Source organism: Lampris incognitus, chromosome 2, assembly GCF_029633865.1.
Source record: "Lampris incognitus isolate fLamInc1 chromosome 2, fLamInc1.hap2, whole genome shotgun sequence".
Lineage (NCBI taxonomy): Eukaryota > Metazoa > Chordata > Actinopteri > Lampriformes > Lampridae > Lampris > Lampris incognitus.
In genome coordinates this window covers 23,937,600-23,959,581 of record NC_079212.1, presented here as the reverse complement: position 1 = coordinate 23,959,581, position 21,982 = coordinate 23,937,600, and the positions used below count along the sequence as shown (strand labels likewise).

The following is a 21,982-nucleotide window of genomic DNA, read 5'->3' as shown; positions in this document are numbered from 1 at the left end:
TTTTTTTCCAGTATTGCTGAGGGATGAACCCCTGACCATATCCAATGTGCAGTGCAAGTGCCCTGTGGGTCACATTTACAAACTTAAAATTTAGAAGCCTGGGGTTTAATGTCTGGTAGTGAATCCATTATAAATTCTGCTTCTGAGTGACACAAAATCCGTCCATCCATGAACAAATTCAGACAAAATGGAAGACCCGATGCAATGAAACACAACGTGGAAAATGCTCATGTTGAGCGTTGATCGATTGCAACATCTGTGTGCCACAGATGCAGAATTTAGAATCATACTACCATCCGATATCCTGGTTCGCCACACATAAAGTCAATATCACATTGTAACAATGAATCCATACAGTGCTGCACGTATGCTGTGAATCTTACGGTGCTTTAAAATGAACTCTGAGCGCACGTGTGCATGTGCGCGTGTGTGTGTGTGCGCACACAATACGTGTCAGTGTGTGTGTAGGATGTACAATCGTTGAGTGTTTATTTCCACCCTTCATCTTATCTGGCAGGCTTTGGCAGCACATTATCGGCAAGTATTAGACATTTGAGTCTCCTGAGGTTTACCAAGGTAAACCCCCAGGCAAATGAAGGAGTGAAGAGCAAAAAGGTGAATGCCAACAGCCAACAGTATGAAGAGGGACCATGACTGAACTGTATAATGACATGCTGAGGTCAATTCACCCCTGTTGGTGTTTCGATGTGCATGGTAGGGACATTTCGTCTAGGTTCTCTACATCGATTGCAAAGACCGTCGGGTTGTAATTTTCGGTATAACTGGACATACAGTGTAACGGATGCCTCCACCAAAAGCAAAATGAGGATTCACAGGCCTTAGATGTGAAACCTGTATGTTGCCAGAAATGAAATTAGATGAAGGCATTTATTACCAGTAAAATGTGCTGTCAAGAATTCCTTGTTATGGAATGTTCTTAATATTCTTTGTTCACCCAGGTAAGTAATAGTGTTCTCTATATAGATTCATATGTTTCCTGCAGTCATAAAACATTACAGAAAAGTTGAAACATCACACAAGTACACAGACATTGAACGTAACAACAGGGCATTCACTACATGTATTTCTTTTTTAAAAACCAATAGGCAAAGTACCCCATCCCTCCGAGGGAGCCCATGAGAAAAGAGGCCCCGAAGAAGGAGGGTGGCTTCTTTTTTACCATCCGGAATGCATTGGGTAGAACCGCGGACAGCAGCGTAGTGTGGATGTCGCCCAACACCTTGCGGAAAGCGTAGCGTTTTTGCACACGCACGAAAAACGACTGGAGGTTGGGTCGACTGCCGTCCTCCCAATATTTCTTAGAAAGTCCCAAGAACTTGAGCCTGTGCAACAGGGCTCCGAGGCAGATATCAGCTAGCGTAAATTCAGGTCCACATAGCCACAACTCACACTTTTGGCCTGCAAGAGAAAACGAAAAAACGCCATACTGTCGTCATTCAATATGTCTCCATAGTAGCACGTTAGTAATAGGCTGCTAATGAAAAACAACACCAAGTGACACATTGAAAGAAAAGGAGCTGAAACATGCAATGAATATATATATATATATATATATATATATATATATATATATATATATATATATATATATATATATATATATACACTACCTTTCAAAAGTTTGGGATCACATTGAAATGTCCATATTTTTGAAGGAAAAGCACTGTACTTTTCAATGAAGATAACTTTAAACTAGTCTTAACTTTAAAGAAATACACTCTATACATTGCTAATGTGGTAAATGACTATTCTAGCTGCAAATGTCTGGTTTTTGGTGCAATATCTACATAGGTGTATAGAGGCCAATTTCAAGCAACTATCACTCCAGTGTTCTAATGGTACAATGTGTTTGCTCATTGGCTCAGAAGGCTAATTGATGATTAGAAAACCCTTGTGCAATCATGTTCACACATCTGAAAACAGTTTAGCTCGTTACAGAAGCTACAAAACTGACCTTCCTTTGAGCAGATTGAGTTTCTGGAGCATCACATTTGTGGGGTCAATTCAACGCTCAAAATGGCCAGAAAAAGAGAACTTTCATCTGAAACTCGACAGTCTATTCTTGTTCTTAGAAATGAAGGCTATTCCATGCGAGAAATTGCTAAGAAATTGAAGATTTCCTACACCGGTGTGTACTACTCCCTTCAGAGGACAGCACAAACAGGCTCTAACCAGAGTAGAAAAAGAAGTGGGAGGCCGCGTTGCACAACTGAGCAAGAAGATAAGTACATTAGAGTCTCTAGTTTGAGAAACAGACGCCTCACAGGTCCCCAACTGGCATCTTCATTAAATAGTACCCGCAAAACACCAGTGTCAACATCTACAGTGAAGAGGCGGCTGCGGGATTCTGGGCTTCAGGGCAGAGTGGCAAAGAAAAAGCCATATCTGAGACTGACCAATAAAAGAAAAAGATTAAGATGGGCAAAAGAACACAGACATTGGACAGAGGAAGACTGGAAAAAAGTGTTGTGGACGGATGAATCCAAGTTTGAGGTGTTTGGATCACAAAGAAGAACGTTTGTGAGACGCAGAACAAATGAAAAGATGCTGGAAGAATGCCTGACGCCATCTGTTAAGCATGGTGGAGGTAATGTGATGGTCTGGGGTTGCTTTGGTGCTGGTAAGGTGGGAGATTTGTACAGGGTAAAAGGGATTCTGAATAAGGAAGGCTATCACTCCATTTTGCAACGCCATGCCATACCCAGTGGACAGCGCTTGATTGGAGCCAATTTCATCCTACAACAGGACAATGACCCTAAACACACCTCCAAATTGTGCAAGAACTATTTAGAGCAGAAGCAGGCAGCTGGTATTCTATCGGTAATGGAGTGGCCAGCGCAGTCACCAGATCTGAACCCCATTGAGCTGTTGTGGGAGCAGCTTGACCGTATGGTACGCAAGAAGTGCCCATCCAACCAATCCAACTTGTGGGAGCTGCTTCTGGAAGCGTGGGGTGCAATTTCCCCAGATTACCTCAACAAATTAACAGCTAGAATGCCAAAGGTCTGCAATGCTGTAATTGCTGCAAATGGAGGATTCTTTGACGAAAGCAAAGTTTGATGTAAAAAAAATCTTATTTCAAATACAAATCATTATTTCTAACCTTGTCAATGTCTTGACTCTATTTTCTATTCATTTCACAACATATGGTGGTGAATAAGTGTGACTTTTCATGGAAAACACAAAATTGTTTGGGTGATCCCAAACTTTTGAACGGTAGTGTATATACATGCACACACACACACACACACACACACACATATATATATATATATATATATATATATATAACTTTGTTAACCCAGCCACTGAGGACGCACAAGCCTGTGCATTCTTAGTGCTGGTCCCAAGTCCGGACAAATGGGGAGGGTTGCATCAGGAAGGGTATCCGGTGTAAAATCTTTGCCAAATCAAATGTGCGGATCATAAATAAGATTTCCATACCGGATCGGTTGAGGCACGGGTTACCAACGACCGCCACCGGTACTGTTAACCAGCAGGGTGCCGGTGGAAACTATGCTACTGTTGGGCGAAGGAGAAGGAGAGGGGGAAGGCATGTCCAGAGGCAGCTAGATAGGAGGAAAGGTGGGAGTGTGGAGGTGAGAGTTGGAACTTCGAATGTTGGCACTATGGCTGGTAAGGGAGAGATCTGACTGATATGATGGAAAGAAGAAAGGTAGGCATACTGTGTGTGCAAGAGACCAGGTGGAAGGGGAGTAAGGCCAGGTGTATCGGAGGTGGGTTCAAACTCTTCTACCATGGTGCGAATGGGAGGAGAAATGGGGTAGGGGTAATTCTGAAGGAAGAGTATGTCACGAGTGTGCTGGAGGTGAAGAGAGTGTCAGACAGAGTGATGAGTATGAAGCTGGAAATCGAAGGTGTATTGCTGAATGTTATCAGTGCATATGCCCCACAAGTTGGGTGTGAGATGGATGAGAAAGAAGAAATCTGGAGTGAGTTGGATGAAGTGGTGGAGAGTGTACCCAAGGAGGAGAGAGTGGTGATTGGAGCGGACTTCAATGGACATGTTGGTGAAGGGAACAGAGGGGATGAGGAGGTGATGGGTAGGTATGGTGTCAAGGAGAGAAATGTGGAAGGACAGATGGTGGTGGATTTTGTGAAAAGGATGGAAATGGCTGTGGTGAATACATATTTCAAGAAGAGGGAGGAACACAGGGTGACGTACAAGAGTGGAGGAAAGTAGACACAGGTGGACTATATCTTATGTAGAAGACATGATCTAAAAGGGATTGGAGACTGCAAGGTGGTAACAGGGGAGAACATAGCTAAGCAGCATTGGATGGTGGTCTGTAGGATGACTTTGGAGACCAAGAAGAGGAAGCGAGTGAAGATACAGCCGAAGATCAAATGGTGGAAGTTGAAGGAGGACTGTTGTGTGGAGTTCAGGGAGGAGTTAAGACAGGCACTGGGTGGTAGTGAAGAGTTGCCAGATGGCTGGGCAACCACTGCAGAAATAGTGAGGGAGACAGCTAGGAAGGTACTTGGTGTGTCATCAGGACAGAGGAAGGAAGACAAGGAGACTTGGTGGTGAAATGAGGAAGTACAGCAAATTATACAGAGGAAGAGGTTGGCAACCAAGAAGTGTGATAGTCAGAGAGAGGAAGAAAGTAGACAGGAGTACAAGGAGACAAAGCAAAGAGAGAGGTGGCAAAGGCAAAGGAAATGGCGTATGGTGAGGTGTATGACAGGTTAGACACTAAGGAAGGAGAAAAGGACTTGTACCGATTGGCTAGACAGAGGGACCAAGCTGGGAAGGATGTGCAGCAGGTAAGGGCAATCAAGGATAGAAATTGAAATGTATGACAAGTGAGGAGACTGTGCTGAGAAGGTGGAAGGAGTACTTTGAGGGGCTGATGAATGAAGAAAATGAGATAAAGAGAAGGTTTGATGATGTAGGGATAGTGAATCAGGAAGTTCAGTGGATTAGCAAGGAGGAAGTGAGGGCAGCTATGAAGAGGATGAAGAGTGGAAAGGCAGTTGGTCATGATGACATACCTGTGGACGCATGGAGATGTTTAGGAGAAATGGCAGTGGGGTTTTTAACTAGATTGTTTAATGCAATCTTAGAGGTATAAAGTTGATCAGCCACAGCATGAGGATTTGGGAAAGAGTAATAAAAGCTAGGTTAAGAGGAGAGGTGATGATTAGCGAGCAGCAGTATGGTTTCATGCCACGAAAGAGCACCACAGATGTGATGTTTGCTCCGAGAATGTTGATTGAGAAGTATAGAGAAGGCCTGAAGGAGTTGCATTGTGTCTTTGTAGATTTAGAGAAAGCATATGACAGGATGCCGAGAGAGGAGGTGTGGTATTGTATGAGGAAGTCGGGAGTTGCAGAGAAGTATGTAGGAGTGGTGCAGGTTATGTATGGGGGAAGTGTGACAATGGTGAGGTGTGCGGTTGGAATGACAGATGGGTTCAAGATGGAGGTGGGATTACATCAAGGATCGGCTCTGAGCCCTTTCTTGTTTGCAATGGTGATGGACAGGTTGACGGACAAGATCAGGCAGGAGTCTCCATGGACGATGATGTTCGCGGATGACATTGTGATCTGTAGCGAGAGTAGGGTGCAGGTTGAGGAGAGCCTGGAGAGGTGGAGGTATGCACTGGCGAGAAGAGGAATGAAAATCAGTAGGAGCAAGACGGAATACCTATGCATGAATGAGAGGGAGGACAGTGGAATGGTGAGGATGCAAGGAGTGGAGGTGACGAAGGCATATGAGTCAACTGTCCAAAGTAACAGGGAGTGCAAGAGAGAGGTGAAGAAGAGAGTGTAGGCAGGGTGGAGTGGGTGGAGAAGAGTGTCAGGAGTGATTTGCGACAGAAGGGTACCAGCAAGAGTTAAAGGGAAGGTTTACAAGATGGTTGTGAGACCAGCTATGTTATATGGTTTGGAGACAGTGGCACTGACGAAAAGACAAGAGGTGGAGCTGGAGGTGGCAGAGTTGAAGATGCTAAGATTTTCACTGGGAGTAACGAAGAAGGACAGGATTAGGAACGATTATATTAGAGGGACTGCTCAAGTTGGACGGTTTAGAGACAAAGCAAGAGAGGCAAGGTTGAGATGCGGACATGTGTGGAGCAGAGATGCTGGGTATATTGGGAGAAGGATACTGCATATGGAGCTGCCAGGAAAGAGGAAGTCCAAAGAGGAGGTTTATGGATGTGGCGAGGGAAGACATGCAGATGGCTGATGTGACAGAGGAAGACGCAGAGGATAGGAAGAAATGGAAACGGATGATCCGCTGTGGTGACTCCTAACGTGAGCAGCTGAAAGTAGTAGTAGTAGTAGTAGTAATATATATAACTTTGTTAAAAGAAACACTCAATGGTAGGGAAAGTGCTCAACAAATAAGGGGCAAAATAATCCAGTGATTCAAGTAAATTCTTTATGAGACAGTACAAGCCTGTTTCATGCCGTAAGCTGATGACTGCTTATGGCATGAAACAAGCTTGTACTGTCTTATAAAGAATTTACTTGACTCACTGGATTATATATATATTTTTCCCCCGCTTTTTTTCCCCCCAGTTGTACTTGGCCAATTACCCCACTCTTCTGAGCCATGCCGGTCATTGCTCCACCCCCTCTGCCGATCCGGGGAGGGCTGCAGACTACCACAGGCCTCCTCCAATACATGTGGAGTCGCCAGCCGCTTCTTTTCACCTGGCAGTGAGGAGTTTCGCCAGGAGGACGTAGCGCATGGGAGGATCACGCTATTTCCCAGTTCCCCCTCCCCCGCCCCCCTGAACAGGCACCCCAACCGACCAGAGGAGGCGCTAGTGCAGTTACAAGGACACACACCCACATCCAGCTTCCCACTCACAAACATGGCCAATTGTGTCTGTAGGGACGTCCGGCCAAGCCGGAGGTAACATGGTAACATGGGGATTCGAACTGGCGATCCCTGTGTTGGTAGGCAATGAAATAGACCGCCACACCACCCAGACACCCTTACAATTAATATTTGTACTTGCCTTGATACTCGAGTTTTCTCTTCTCAAGTTCAGCCTCCACCTGATCTAGAACCATGGCTAACTCTCCTAGGATTTTCTTCAGGTAGTTCACATTATCATGGTCCAAGATTTTTGCCTGTCAGCACAAAAATCAAACAAAATAAGCACTTCAAGTGTAAAACCAACAGGCATGTGTAATTTCGGATGTTGTTTCATATACAGTGCATCCGGAAAGTATTCACACCCCTTCACTTTCCCCACATTTTGTTATGTTACAGCCTTATTCCAAAGTGGATTAAATTCCTTTTTTTCTCATCAATCTACACACAATACCCCATAATGACAAAGCGAAAAAGGTTTTGTAGAAATTTTTGCAAATTTATTAAAAATAAAAGATTGAAATATTGCATGTACATAAGTATTCACACCCTTTGCTATGACACTCAAAATTGAGCTCAGGTTCATCCTGTTTCCACTGATCATCCTTGAGATGTTTCTACATCTTGATTGGAGTCCACCCATAGTAAATTCAATTGATTGGACATGATTTGGAAAGGCACACACCTGTCTATATAAGGTCCCACTGTTGACAGTACATGTCAGAGCAGAAACCAAGCCATGACGTCAAAGGAATTGTCTGTGGACCTCTGAGACAGGTTGTATCGAGGCACAGATCTGGGGAGGGGTACAAAAAATGTCTACAGCTTTGAAGGTCCCGAAGAGCACAGTGGTCTCCATCATTCGTAAATGGAAGAAGTTTGGATCCACCAGGACTCTTCCTAGATCTGGCCGCCCAGCCAAACTGAGCAATCGGGGGAGAAGGGCCTTGCTCAGGGAGGTGACCAAGAACCCGATGGTCACTCTGACAGAGCTCCAGCATGCCTCTGTGGAGATGGGAGAACCTTCCAGAAGGACAACCACCTCTGCAGCACTCCACCAATCAGGCCTTTATGGTAGAGTGGCCAGACGGAAGCCTCTGCTCAGTAAAAGGCACATGACAACCTGCTTGGAGTTTGCCAGAAAGCACCTAAAGGACTCTCAGACCATGAGAAACAAAATTCTCTGGTCTGATGGAACCAAGATTGAACTCTTTGGCCTGAATGCCAAACGTCACGTCTGGAGGAAGCCAGGCACCTCTCATCACCTTGCTAATACCATCCCTACAGTGAAGCATGGTGGTGACAGCATCATGCTGTGGGGATGTTTTTCAGCGGCAGGAACTGGGAGACCAGTCAGGATCGAGGGAAAGATGAATGGAGCAAAGTACAGAGAGATCCTTGATGAAAACCTGCTCCACAGCGCTCAGGACCTCAGACTGGGGCGAAGGTTTACCTTTCAACACAACAACGACCCTAAGCACACAGCCAAGACAACGAAGGAGTGGCTTCGGGACAAGTCTGTGAATGTCCTTGAGTGGCCCACCCAGAGCCCAGACTTGAACCCCATTGAACATCTCTGGAAAGACCTGAAAATAGCTGTGCAGCGACGCTCCCCATCTAACCTTACAGAGCTCGAGAGGATCTGCAGAGAAGAATGGGAGAAATACCCCAAATATAGGTGTGCCAAGCTTGTAGCTTCATACCCAAGAAGACTTGAGGCTGTAATCACTGCCAAGGGTGCCTCAACCAAGTACTGAGTAAAGGGTGTGAATACTTATGTACATGCAATATTTCAGTTTTTTATTTTTAATAAATTTGAGAAAAATTTCTACAAAACCTTTTTCGCTTTGTCATTAAGGGGTATTGTATGTAGATTGATGAGAAAAAAAGGAATTTAATCCATTTTGGAATAAGGCTGTAACATAACAAAAGGTGGGGAAAGTGAAGGGGTGTGAATACTTTCCGGATGCACTGTAATTTGGCACCATAAAGCTAGTATGAAATGTGAATGCGTTCACTTCATAGAAAAAGACAGAAAAAGTTTCCCTAATCCACACTACATTGGAATAAAACAGTCTAAAAAAGGCATGGCTGACTTGCAAGCTAAGCTCATCTAACACAATAACAGCGTGCATATACAGAGTAGGCTCTTTTTCCTTCTCAACAAATGTGAGCTGCATTCATGTCAAATGCACAAAACAAGCAGTCAGCCATAGACACGGCATTGTTCATGATCTTTCTGAACTTGTTAGCAGTGATTTTACAGTCGCTTGACCTTTAAAAATGTCCGTCATTCCGAGAGCAAGGATCAGATTGCCTGTTGCAGTATTAAGTGTGACAATTTAGAATATAAAAACAACATCGGACTCCAACAACAGGTTTTACTTGAAGTAGTCCATCATAGTAGAAGTAGCATAAGTCCAGGAAAGTGGTCTCAGGAGCATAGATTGAGCCTTCAGTGTGAGTGGTCTTTCATTACACATCTCTGTTCCTAATACTAAATGTTGGGGGTTTTTTTTACCCTCTCTGACCTGCAGTCAACTCTGTCCTCACCATGAGTTTTTTCTGCTTGGAGAGGTATGGTTCTGTCAGCTGGGGCTCCTCATGGTCCAGCTTCATTAGCTCTGATGCAGCATTAGCCAAGTGTCCTGGAAACACACGCATACACGTATGTGAATATGCAGACACACGTGCACACAAATGTATGCACACAGTCACATGTGTGCACGCACACACACACACACACACACACACACACACACACACACACACACACACAAATGTCCATGTATACGTACACAAGCACACACCATGCATGCACACACAAATGTACACAGATACATGCACAAATACAAACACACTTATTTTAGTTGCTACTGCAGTCCTTCTGTCTTTTTCTATTTATCACTTAGGACACACAGGCAGTTTGACATCATGGATGCCTTGGAGATGAATATACTTGTAGTGCATGTCTGCAAAGACAGCAGCAACATTAGTTATAGGTGCAACATATTGTCACACATGCCATGCATTTTGAACACTTGATGGTAGCCTTTCCAGTAAAGTATCCCCCCTGACAAAAAGAAAAAGAGAGACCAATGTACACAAAACTCAAGAGGAGGGACTGACATCCAGCTCTTTAGAGTGGTTATTCTTATCTATGCCCCTTTCACACCCCCTTGAGGGCAAACGGAGAGTCAACCGAGGTAGGTGTTGGTTACCGTTTCCATCCCATATCTTTACTCTCCGGCAGTATTGCGATCGTTAAACCCAAAAGTTTATACTTTGATCAGAAGTGAGGCCAGGGTCTTCCAGTGCTCTAAGAATACTACTTTGTAAATTATTCAACAATTGAAATGTTAGTGGCTCTAATTACAAATAAACATCACTGGTGCACCGTTGCATCCAGTAACTTAACCTTCCAGTATCAACTGAGCTGCACCCCTATCTCGTCTTCGAAAAGTGCTCAGAAATAGGACATTTTGCAGAGGGCGGGGGTCTGTTCTATGCTATTAGTAGACAAGAAAGAATGAGGACTCTCTTTGTGTGTTGTGCTTTCTGTTGACAAAATATTGGCAATCGGGATTGCATGTCTACAGAGGCGTTCAGGTGGTAGAAGCGTAATGGTGGCAGATGTACGACAGGAAATGCAGATTTATCATATTTGTAAATTGACATCGTTCAAAGAAATTAAGTTGTACGTTTCAGCTCTCAGACAAAAAACTTATTAAAGTTTGCAGTTACTCTTTAAAAGAGAACGGCACATTGATTGAAAAGACATGACGTGGCCTGATCTGGGTAGCGCCAGATAATTTATTCTGCTGCAGAATTTTGGCTTGTCCACCCCTTATGTGACAATGCAGTTCAGACTGAAAGGCTTAATATCTACCACTGGGCCATGAAATTTACAAAATAGCATCACTGTTAGATACGCTGTGTTCCAGGATTTAGGTGACGAATAGGATCAGCTTACACAATATGGTGTATATAAAGAGAGGGCATCTGTTTGGTGTGGATGTGGGAAACGTTGTGAGAAATATGAACAGTTATGCAACCATGTTTTCATTTTTGCAGCAGGAGTCTAGCTGTTACCACAGGGAATCTGTTTTATTCAACCCCCTTAGGAATCTGGGTTGCACAGAGAAAATATTTAGGGTCAAACATGAACTTAAACACCACACTAAACAATGAAGACACACAGGGAGCTCGACTTTTTATATCTAGCTGTCTCCACTGTCGACATGAAATAAAGAAAAAGAGTTGACTGTAACCATCATGATGAGACCACTAAGAGTGCATGAGAGCAAAAATGCATGTGGTATATGGTACATGCATCTACATGTTTCTTGCAAATTAAATCACTTGGTTATTATCAGTGGCAGCCGCTGACCAAAAAGGAAGCAGCCACTTCTCCACTGCTCCCACCAACCCCATACACACAAGCTCTTGGGGGGATGTATATCTGTGCATGGAATATATCGCCCACGGTGTCTTCATATGTGCATCCACAACCAATATCCGCTAACATTTAGCATTTAAAACCAGCATGTGCTTTTCATTCAAAGGACGTGTGACTGACACGACATCTCTCTCTTTTGTCATAGGCATTTGTATTTGACACAATGGCAAAATCCGACATATCCAACTATACTGCTCAAAAAAATAAAGGGAACATCTAAAAACACAATATAGACCTCGACGAATGAAATATTTCAGCTGAAAATCTATATTTATTAGACAGAGGAATGTGTTTAGAGCAAAATAACCTAAGAATGATCAATGGAAATCAAAATCATTAGCCCATTAAGGTCTGGATTCAGAATCATACTCAAAATCAAAGTGGAAAATGAGAACATAGGCTGATCCAACTTCTGTGGAAATTCTTCAAGACGATTCAAAATGAGGCTCAGTAGTGTGTGTGGCCTCCACGTGCCTGTATGCACTCCCTACAACATCTGGGCATGCTCCTGATGAGACGACGGATGGTCTCCTGAGGGATCTCCTCCCAGACCTGGATCAGGGCATCGGTCAACTCCTGGACAGTCTGTGGTGCGACATCGCGTTGGCGGATGGTACGAGACATGATGTCCCAGAGGTGCTCGATTGGATTCAGGTCTGGGGAACGTGCAGGCCAGTCCATAGCATCAATGCCCTCGACATACAGGAACTGCTGACACACTCTGGCCACATGAGGACGAGCATTGTCATGCATGAGCAGGAACCCAGGGCCCACTGCACCAGCATATGGTCTGACAATGGGTCTGAGGATCTCCTCCCGGTACCTAATGGCAGTCATGGTACCTCTGGCTAGCACGTAGAGGTATGTGCGGCCCTCCAAGGATATGCCTCCCCAAACCATCACTGACCCACCGCCAAACCGGTCATGCTGGAGGATGTTGCAGGCAGCAGGACGTTCTCCACAGCGTCTCCAGACTCTCTCACGTCTGTCACATGTGTTCAGTGTGAACCTGCTCTCATCTGTGAAGAGCACAGGGCGCCAATGGCGAATCTGCCAACCAAGATGTTCTCTGGCAAAGGTCAATCAGGCTGCACGGTGTTGGGCTGTGAGCACAGGTCCCAGTTGTGGATGTCGGGCCCTCATACCATCCTCATGCATTCTGTTTCTCACTGTTTGAGCAGAAACCTGCACATTAGTGGCCTGTTGAAGGTCGTTTTGTAGGGCTCCGGCAGTGCTCCTCCTGTTCCTCCTTGCACAAAGGACCAGATAGCGGTCCTGCTGCAGGGTTGTTGTCCTCCTGCGGCCCCCTCCACGTCTCCTGGTGTACTGGCCTGTCTCCTGGTACCTCCTCCATGCTCTGGACACTGTGCTGGGAGACACATCAAATCTTCTTGCCACAGCACGCATTGATGTGCCATCTTGGATGAGCTGCACTACCTGAGCAACTTCTGTAGGTTGCAGATACCGCCTCATGCCACCTCTAGTGGTGAGGGCACTAGCAAAATGAAAAACTAACCAAAGATCGGCCAGAAAAGATGAGGGCAGGCAAATGGTCTGTGGCCACCACCTGCAAATCCATTCCTTTTATAGGGGTTGTCTTGCAAATTGTCTAATTTCCACCTGGTGGAAATTAGACAATTTACCAACAGGTGAAATTGATTCACAAATCAGTGTTGCTTCCTAACTGGACAGGTTGATATCTCAAAAGTGTGATTGACTTGGAGCTACATTGCATTGCTTATGTGTTCCCTTTATTTTTTTGAGCAGTGTACAATGCTTTATTGAAATAAATTTCTCTCACTCTGTCTCTTTCTGATGCCCCTCTACAAACCAATAAGGGAAAAATTGGTGGGACGAATGACAATATCATGCTGAAAGGCTGAACGCATGCGCTGAAAGGTTCAACGTGTCAGTCATCTTCAGGTGGAGAGAGTATCATCGGATAGACTAGGTGGAGCTTTGCTTCACAGGCAGTGTTAAAAATGCATCGTCGTTTTCGCATGTTGTTGGGTTTTGTTTTTTTTTAAACCACACCACTTTGGCTTAACAGTGGAAATAGTCATTGCAGTGATACTTTGACATTTAAAAAATGTTCTGTGATATGCATGTTAATTTTTATTTATCTATTCACCATTAGGGGAGCACTTCTTCTCTGGTCATTATTCTCCATCAATAATCCACCACAGTGAACCTAAGCATTTTTGCTGACCGGCAGCATCCTTTCATGGCCACTGTTTACCTTTTTTTTTTTTTTTTAATGGATACTTCCAACAGGATGATGCCCTTTGTCAAAGAGGACAAATCATCTCAACATAGTTCTGGGAACATGACTGGGACTTAAGTTTACTCCAGTGACCTGCAGAGCCGCCAGGTATGAACTCAATAGTGCACTTTTCAGATGAAGTGTAACTGGAGGTTTTCAGCATGAATAGAGGCAAAAGGGGTGTACTTAATAAGGTGGCCATTGAGTGTATACTGTGTGTGTGTGTGTGTGTGTGTGTGTGTGTGTGTGTGTGTGTGTGTGTGTGTGTGTGTGTGTGTGTGTGTGTGTGTGTGTGTGTGTGTATTTATATATATATATATAAAACTTAGCACAAAAAGTAAGAAAATGTGTGTTTGGTAGATTATTTCTTCGTTGTAACAGTGCTTCTTGGCAATAAATCTTATATCAGGCACCTGGTTGTCGGCACCTGGGGTACCAGAAGCTCAATAGCAACAGCAAAATAAGCTGCTTGGCATTGGCAGAGAAGATTTGGCAAATTTTTCATGGGCGCATCCCACATACTCAGCTCTGCTGCTCATCCCACAAATGCTTGTTCCTTACAAATGTGGCACCATTTAAAAGGGAAATAACAGGCTTTCCAACGCTATAAGATTTATTGCCAAGACGCAGTGTTACAACAAAGAAATAATCTACCAAACACAAATGTCCTTACTTTTTGTGCTAAGTTTATATATATATATATATATATATATATATATATATATATATATATATATATATATATATATATATATATATATATATATATATATAAATTATATTCTTGTAAGTCACCTTTGTAAGTCAAGAGTTTTGTTGGTTTCTTGGCTGCCGTTTTTTTCCAGTGAGTGGCCAAACAATCAAGCTGGTAATCGTTCCATTTGATTCATCCTTTTAAAAACAACGGGCTGGTTAAACCTCATGGGGAACGAAGCAGGACACTGTTCGATGGCCAAGAGTCTTTGATTTGTTGGAAAAGATCCAGTTCCAGTTAAATTCGATTTGGGAAAAAAAAACAGCTTTGTGGCTCTGGCACCACTTAGTAGCACTCCCGCAATGGAAATCTCAGACTAGATAACAAGGCCTTCAAGATGAATGTCGAGCATAAATCAACACTATTCCTCATGCAAACAATGTCGCGTTATTAGCAATCATGACCTCGCAATTCAGCGGACTGGCTTGACTTACTACGTATTTCTGCGGTGGCGTACTTTGGGATCATGGAGTCAGTGGTGAGCTCTGGGTGGAGGATACAACCGTGTGTGTATGCGTCCATGGGGAGGCCATCCAGCAGCTCACGGTACTGCTGCACACGTGCATGGAGAGGCGACTCTACATCAGGGATAAGCTGAGCCACCGTTTCTGAGGGCAGAAGATATAATTGTGAACATAATATTGTGTCACACAAGATGCAGACACAGATTTAATTTTACATTGGTTGGACATAAAGATATGAGCTATGCATTGTAGTTGTGAAAGAATACCCGGCGTTGCACACTGGTGTTCCTGCGATACCTTCTTAGATACTTTATAATGGCATTAAACACCTGAAGTTTCCCTGCGATCTCATCAAGCTTCTTCTCTGTGCAAACCCGAAAATAACACAATGATGCTACTGCTGCCATGTACAGGGCACACTACAGTAACTCAGTGACAGTAACAACTCATGCTGCTTCTCTTTGTGGTACCCCGCTGGTCACACATCACAAAGCCTGGCATCTTAGCAACAACTCCGGGGATCTTAAAGGGAACTCCTCAACCAGAGCCTGCCTGGGAGAATTTGAACGAAGTGGTAAAATGTTGGGATAGGCCAGAATCAGAAAAGTCAAAGCTAAAATACAGGAATTTCCCCCACTATTTTTATCCATCTGGACCATGAAGTCAGGATTCCTAATAATTACTTGGGATCTTTAGCATGATTGGAGACACTCCCCATATACCACAGGTGGAATTTCTGCCTGGTTGAGATGAACACTAGTGCACCGGCAAAAACATTCCTACTCAAGGAGGAAAAAAGATTGAAAGGTGATGACGATGCGGCGATGCTTCTGACAAGTAATCTACCAATTCTACCAATTCTTTGTAATACATTAGTTTGTCTATGTTAGCTCTGGTCTGATGATTGCCTTTTTCTTTTTTTTTTTACAAGGATGGGAACTGTTTACAGCTGAGCTGACAACACACAAGCAACATTGGCTGCTACACCTTGTTTGTAGTTTCTGCTGTCAGAGGGATGGACAGCTGGGAAATCCCAGATTTCAGTTTTTATCCTTGGTATGTCAGCTGGCAATGATAAAAGCATGGCTTAGACCCACTGAGAGAGAAAAACGCTGTTTGGCATAATGACCTGGTCCTGGGAATTAGTATTCAGCAAAGCGAGTGGAGCACAACAACAACAAAAAAGAGCTTTTATTGTTGTACAAGAACCAGTAGGGCAGGTCACAACCGGCCAATTACAGGGACAGTACTGCTGAAAAGAGGGAGACAGTCAGTCGACTGGCTGGTAATATCCCAATTGGGGCCATTGTTTAGGTTTGCAGTCAGTGGAGCCACACCTGGCAAGACACCAGGAGGCTGAATAATCTGTCCCACAGCCAGCAGGCCAACCTAGGAAGTGGTCCTCTAGGAGGTCTGATGCAGCACTTGACTATAAATATGATATCAATACATCAGCACCACTAGACGCGTCCACCAGCACCGCTAGACGTGTCCCAAACAGTACTGTCCCTCCAGACAAAAGAGCATTTCCCCAGCCTCACTGTTTTGGGAGCAGCAGTGCATCGTCAGGGTGGATGTCACACTAGCACAATATATGGACTACAGAGCCGTTTATTGTTTGGCTATTCTTGGACAACTTTGATGTAAAGCCACCCACAGTTCCAGGAATTTGATGCTGTTATAAAAAAAAGGACCAAACAAATCAAACAAGGTTGAAATTCTCAGCAGCCCACTCTGCAAATATCCATTAAAACTGAGGATGTTACTAAGCCCTCAAATGCATCTTAACAGTAGGGGGAAAAGAAGCTGGAGATGGTACCAATATCCTCCGCTTTGGTTTGAGATGATCTATACTAAGGGTTCTGCACTTTTCAAGGTGACTGCAGCACACAATGTCAGGATACATTAATGATTGAAACACAGAGAAAAAGCATATCTCTATAGCTTATCCCTTACATAAACAGCACAACATCCATCCAGTGGTGTATGGTAGATTCACATAACATCTGAATGAAAACATGAAAAGTGAAACCTTAATGACAACTAAATTAATTGTGAGGATACTTGATAGCTGATTGATTATATCATTATGTACGTTGTCCAGATTTGAGTGATCCATGCTAATTCAGTTTCAAACAAATGATGCAATTACTTAGCATATAATACCACTAAAATGAATGGTTTGGGGTGAGAAATAGATATCAAACACCTGTTTTCTGTCTCATATGCATTGGCATCATTGAGTAAGCAGTGGTGTAGATCTTTCACTGATAGCGTCAGTGGTTAGCCAATGCGTCGAGCATGACCGCTGAGGATGAGTGAGCACAAGCTAAACTAAGAAGAGTAAGTTCTTCATATACTGGCAAGTCTCTATGTTCACCCCGGGCCTTTCTTGGATCCAGGCTCCCCATGCACTGCCTAACAGCAGACCCGCTGACACAGCAACTGATTGTATGGGACACACTGCCCACATATAGAGGACTATACATACACATACATATTCGGGAGCGCGGGATTGGAATCCAATTACGAGGCATGAGCACAGTATCTTGTAGTATAGGCGTCTCAAATGGCTTGCTTATAGCTGGTACTACAAAAGCATTGTGTTTCTGGTTGCCGAATTAAAATTAGAATCAATGTAGGTTTTTCTGAGACACATTTCTGTGTACATGGTCTTCCATCTGTATACCCAATGATGTCAACATGCAGTTAGCAGCTTGCACCTGTGCATCATTTCCATCCTGTGTGCAGGCAAAAATACACTGCATCTTTATTCCTACTTGATGCATAACTACTATCACGTTTAAATAGTGTTTTCCACAACCCTCTCGCACCCCCCCCCCCCATTCTTTTCTAGGTCCTTGTGTATGCTGCTGCAGTGACCCAATTTCCCCTCTGGGATCCATCATTAACGTTTCATCTCAGCTAATCTATTCCAATCTAATTATCAAATTTGACCAACTTTTCAAGAATCGAACTGCCTGGAAAAAAATTAAATTGTTGCAGCACCTCCCACAAAGTTCTTCTCCAGATATTCGATGATCTGGTTGTAGTCACTGACGATGGTGTCTCCGTGGATAAAAACGGGCACCTCCTCGCCCAGGTTTAGCCTCATGAACCAGGGCTCCTTGTGCTCCTGGAGTGGCAAGCTGACATCCCTCTCCTCGCAGATCAGACCCTTCTCGTTAATGACTAGACGCACCTGGAATAATATTGTAAATATAGACATAATTAGCCTCGTTTCTGTTGACAGTACTCTCTGGATTACAGATTTTCTACCAAACCAACAAAAGACTTGTAAACGGTGAACAGGGTTCGATGTGACAGATGCCTTTGTTGCAGGGAATCGAGGCCTCGAAGTCAAATTCAGACATGGGGAGAAAATAAGTTTGTGTATGTACTTTTAACAGCCACTTTTTCTGTATGGTTTTTTCTTATCGTTGTATAAATTTGGGATAGTAGTAGTGGTAAAACCCTTATACACACTCACAATAAGAGATTACAGTGCACTAAAAGAGTGAAGGGATAGGTGTCTGGGTATGGATGAAGTTTTATAGCGTGCTAAAGTTTGAGCAAAAACTGCGTGGGACAGTCAGGATCTATTGCAAGCAGTTAAAACGACAAGCCGGGCTCCATGGAGCGCTATTAGTGCGAATAAGATTAATGAATGGAGATGACACTTGGGGGTGAAAAGTACTGTGTGGTCACTGAGGAGAGAAGGGGGGAAAAATTGAGATTTTACATGGCTAGACGTGGTGTTATGAAATTAGGCAAATGGGAGAACGCGGCATGACTTAGCTGTAAGCATTAGAGCACCACCACAGCACACAGCGGCCTGTTAAGGTGAACCAAAGCACTCAATGTCAAGGTCAACAGCGAGTGAGCTTCGTAATTAAGCATTACATAATGGCTAGAATAAACTAAATCAGTATCTTGTTTAAAAGAAGAGTTGGGGTGTCCGGGTAGTGCAGCGGTCTATTCTGTTGCCTACCAACACGGGGATCACCGGTTCAAATCCTCGTGTTACCTCCGGCTTGGTCGGGCGTCCCTACAGACACAATTGGCCGTGTCTGCTGGTGGGAAGCCAGATGTGGGTATGTGTCCTAGTCGCTGCACTAGCGCCTCCTCTGGTCGGTCAGAGTGCCTGTTCAGGGGGCGAGGGGGAAGTGGGGGGGGAATAGCGTGGTCCTCCACGTGCCACATCCCCCTGGTGACACTCCTCACTATCAAGTGAAAAGAAGCGGCTGGCGACTCAACATGTATCGGAGGAGGCATGTGGTAGTCTGCAGCCCTCCCCGGATCGGCAGAGGGGGTGGAGCAGAGATCGGGAGAGCTCGGAAGAGTGGGGTAATTGGCCGGATACAATTGGGGAGAAAAAAGGGGGTAGATTTGAAAAAGAAAAAAAAGTATAATCTGCATCACGTGGTTAAGAATGTCCGATATATTACAAGTGAGCGCTATGCTAGTTTAGCCGAGATAACGACATTCCTCTTCAACAGTGGCGAGTTTCAGGTTGCTCATTTTCTCATCTTAGTACGAAAACGTATCTTGTGCGTTGCCAAATCCAATACGTCCGCGTAAACGAGAGACGGAGCAGTCCAACTTTACTGATCAGGTTATCACTGGCATACTGACATACTGTACTTTACAAGTGACAAGCTATGTGAAGGAGTGTTGAAGGGGCAAATCTCTCACCAGCAGCTCTTGAGAAAGGAAAACCAACACTGTATTGATCTGCCAAGCCGCCCTCCAATCACACTGTTGTTGAAGGGTGCAAAGCGCCATCTGTCTCTATCTATATCATCTATATTGTACTCACGATGCATCATTCATGTCATGCTGGACGCATGGAAGATGGATGCATGCTCCCCTCAGGGGATGGGAGCACAGATTGCAATTAGGAGTGAAGTATTGCGAAAACAGTATGTTATTTATAAAGAAAAAAAATGGGTGGGGAGGTTTTGCAGGGTAAATTCAATGGCAGGGGTTATTATGTTCAGACACTCGCTGATGGGCCATATGCTGTACAGACTCGTATGGGCATCTGATAAAAGTGGACACTTGAAAATACATAAAGGTTGTTGTTCACTTGAGAAACCCATACCTCTCAATACGTTTCTTGGACGACTCAAAATAAAAAGTGTTTCCTTTAGTATTTACTCATGAGAAGGAATTGCTTTGTAAAACACAAAAGATTCAGTCCTTAGGTAACACGTAAACACGTTTTTGCTGTTGTGTCAGCTATTGGGATTATTTTTACGCTTCACAACTGAAGGTATTGTATTTTATCAAGGTACGCACATTTGGCTCGTTGTTGGTGGAGCAGACGTTCAAAGCAATCTCTGCAATAGCAATTAAACCATGCAACTAGCTATAACACATTCTCCGCTTCTACCACTCCAGGTCCAGTACTGAGGTGATCAGGACAAAGATCTTTGCATTAAACCCTGCTGCTGAGTGACAACAGGCCGAAAGAGCATTTCAGTTTGAGTGAGTGGCTCTGTGCCAATAGCCTTGTGGTTGACAGACAGCACTTCACCACATGGGGAGTACAGATTGAGCATTAACATGAGCTTGTTGATCTACAGTGAAAATGAATATCAGCCTTTTAATCATATATTAAGGACCCACATTCAGTGCAAAATGCTATAGCCAACCTCTGGAGTGTGTGTATACATATATACATATACATACATATATATATATATATATATATATATATACACACATATATATACATACATACATACATACATACATACATACATACATACACACACACACACACATATATATATATGTGTGTGTGTGTGTGTGTGTGTGTGTGTGTGTGTGTGTGTGTGGTGTCTGTCTGTCTGTCTATCTGTCTGTACCAAGGCTTGTTTTTTGCCTATTGCAGACCAAGCAGGGGTATGTACAGACCTCTGGTCTATTTCAAAGGCTTCAAATGTCTTGCTAGCCTATCACAAGACAACATTTTGTAAGGTCTGTTCTCTGTCAAGAGAAAGAGAGACATACTAGATGGAAAATCTATTAAGAGTTAAAAAAATAAATAAACAATACTGTCCAGCAACAGACAGCAGAAATATACCCCTCGGATTTGTTTTTCTGAGCTATACCTCAAGTCAATTAATTATTTAGGTTGTCATGTGTCAGACCACATAAGGTGTAACCTCGTTTACCAGCTCAAAGGGGGACAAACAAAAGGGTCCAGCATGTCAATAGAAGGTGATATGGGAGGTAATTCATCAACTGGTACGTAAAAGATACTAACAACCAAACACTGATCACCAATCTGGCAGTATGTCGAGGGAATGTGACCTATGCTGCAGCGGGTTATTAAACGTATCGAATGGGAGATCTGCCCGGCTGCAAGACCAAATTCAAATTTGCAGAGGCCTGTGCCATCCATAATAACCGTGCACAAAACGCGCTTTGACCACAACAAACACGGACAGCTGCTCCATGCTGTAGCGTGACATGTAGGAGACGTGCAACACCTCCATTTTCATGCTGTTTTTTTTTCTTTCTTTCTTTTTTTTCTTTTTTTTTTTTCTTTACCTTTTGCGAGCTGAAAGACTGCGTCCAGTGGTACAAAACGAGCCTGTCCTTTGAGAAGGGTTTGGGCTCTGCTGTCGGGTCTTCGCTTTCCTCCCCGTCTGTGATTTTGCCGTCTTCCTCCATGGCTGAGATGGGCCACCAGCTACAGTTGGTGGGGGTAACATTGTTGGAAGACGCCATGACAGAGCGTTTTGTGCGTGTGAGAGCACCAGGGAGGGAGAGAGAGGGAGAGCGAGCGAGCGAGCGAGAGAGAGAGGGGGTGCAGAAGGAGGGACAGATAGGCGGGGGGATGAGAGAGAGAAGAGAGAGAAGAGAGAGAGAGAGCGAGCGAGCGAGCGAGCGAAGGATGTCAGGACCACGAACTCGGCATCATCGATTCAGCGCAGAAGCGGCATCCGTTTTGGACAGCTCCGGTGCTGAAACCGGTTTCGATTCGAACAAGCCTGCGTTGGCAAAAAAATAAATAAAAATAAAAAATGAAAATAAAGAATTAAGAAAAAAACGCCCAACGTGATACATATACAAAAAGCATTCTGGGACACTCAGTCAAAGCAACGTGTAGCCTATTACATCACAACCACACGCCGTGCAAACGCGAATTGGATGG

The 21,982-nt window shown here is 44.0% G+C and overlaps 1 protein-coding gene across 4 annotated transcripts; it reads right to left on the bottom strand.

Annotated features, from left to right (window-relative positions):
* Positions 1-1,075: 1,075 nt before the first annotated feature.
* Positions 1,076-21,674, bottom strand: gdap1l1 (ganglioside induced differentiation associated protein 1-like 1). 4 transcript variants are annotated; one of them, XM_056272835.1, is made up of 7 exons: positions 21,376-21,674; positions 21,267-21,275; positions 17,824-18,016; positions 14,785-14,958; positions 9,428-9,522; positions 7,017-7,131; positions 1,076-1,419 (listed from the first exon to the last, which is right to left on the bottom strand). In XM_056272835.1, the coding sequence occupies exons 1-7, from the start codon at positions 21,553-21,555 to the stop codon at positions 1,076-1,078; spliced, it is 1,110 nt and encodes a 369-aa protein (XP_056128810.1). In that variant the 5' UTR covers positions 21,556-21,674. The 4 variants fall into 4 exon arrangements, with proteins under 4 accessions (XP_056128810.1, XP_056128809.1, XP_056128811.1 ...); XM_056272834.1 differs by lacking the exon at positions 21,267-21,275; XM_056272836.1 differs by lacking the exons at positions 14,785-14,958; positions 21,267-21,275.
* Between the last annotated feature and the right edge of the window lie 308 nt (positions 21,675-21,982).

What these genes read in the sequence shown, in the direction of transcription:
- gdap1l1 (XM_056272835.1), bottom strand. Translation starts at nt 21,555, where the DNA reads ATGGCGTCTTCCAACAATGTTACCCCCACCAACTGTAGCTGGTGGCCC. An exon ending in CGCCACCGCAGAAATACGTA is followed by an intron (nt 9,523 to 14,784) that starts GTAAGTCAAGCC and finishes GTGTGTTTCCAG; the next exon opens with GACACTTGGCTAATGCTGCA. An exon ending in CCAAGCAGAAAAAACTCATG is followed by an intron (nt 7,132 to 9,427) that starts GTGAGGACAGAG and finishes TTGTGCTGACAG; the next exon opens with GCAAAAATCTTGGACCATGA.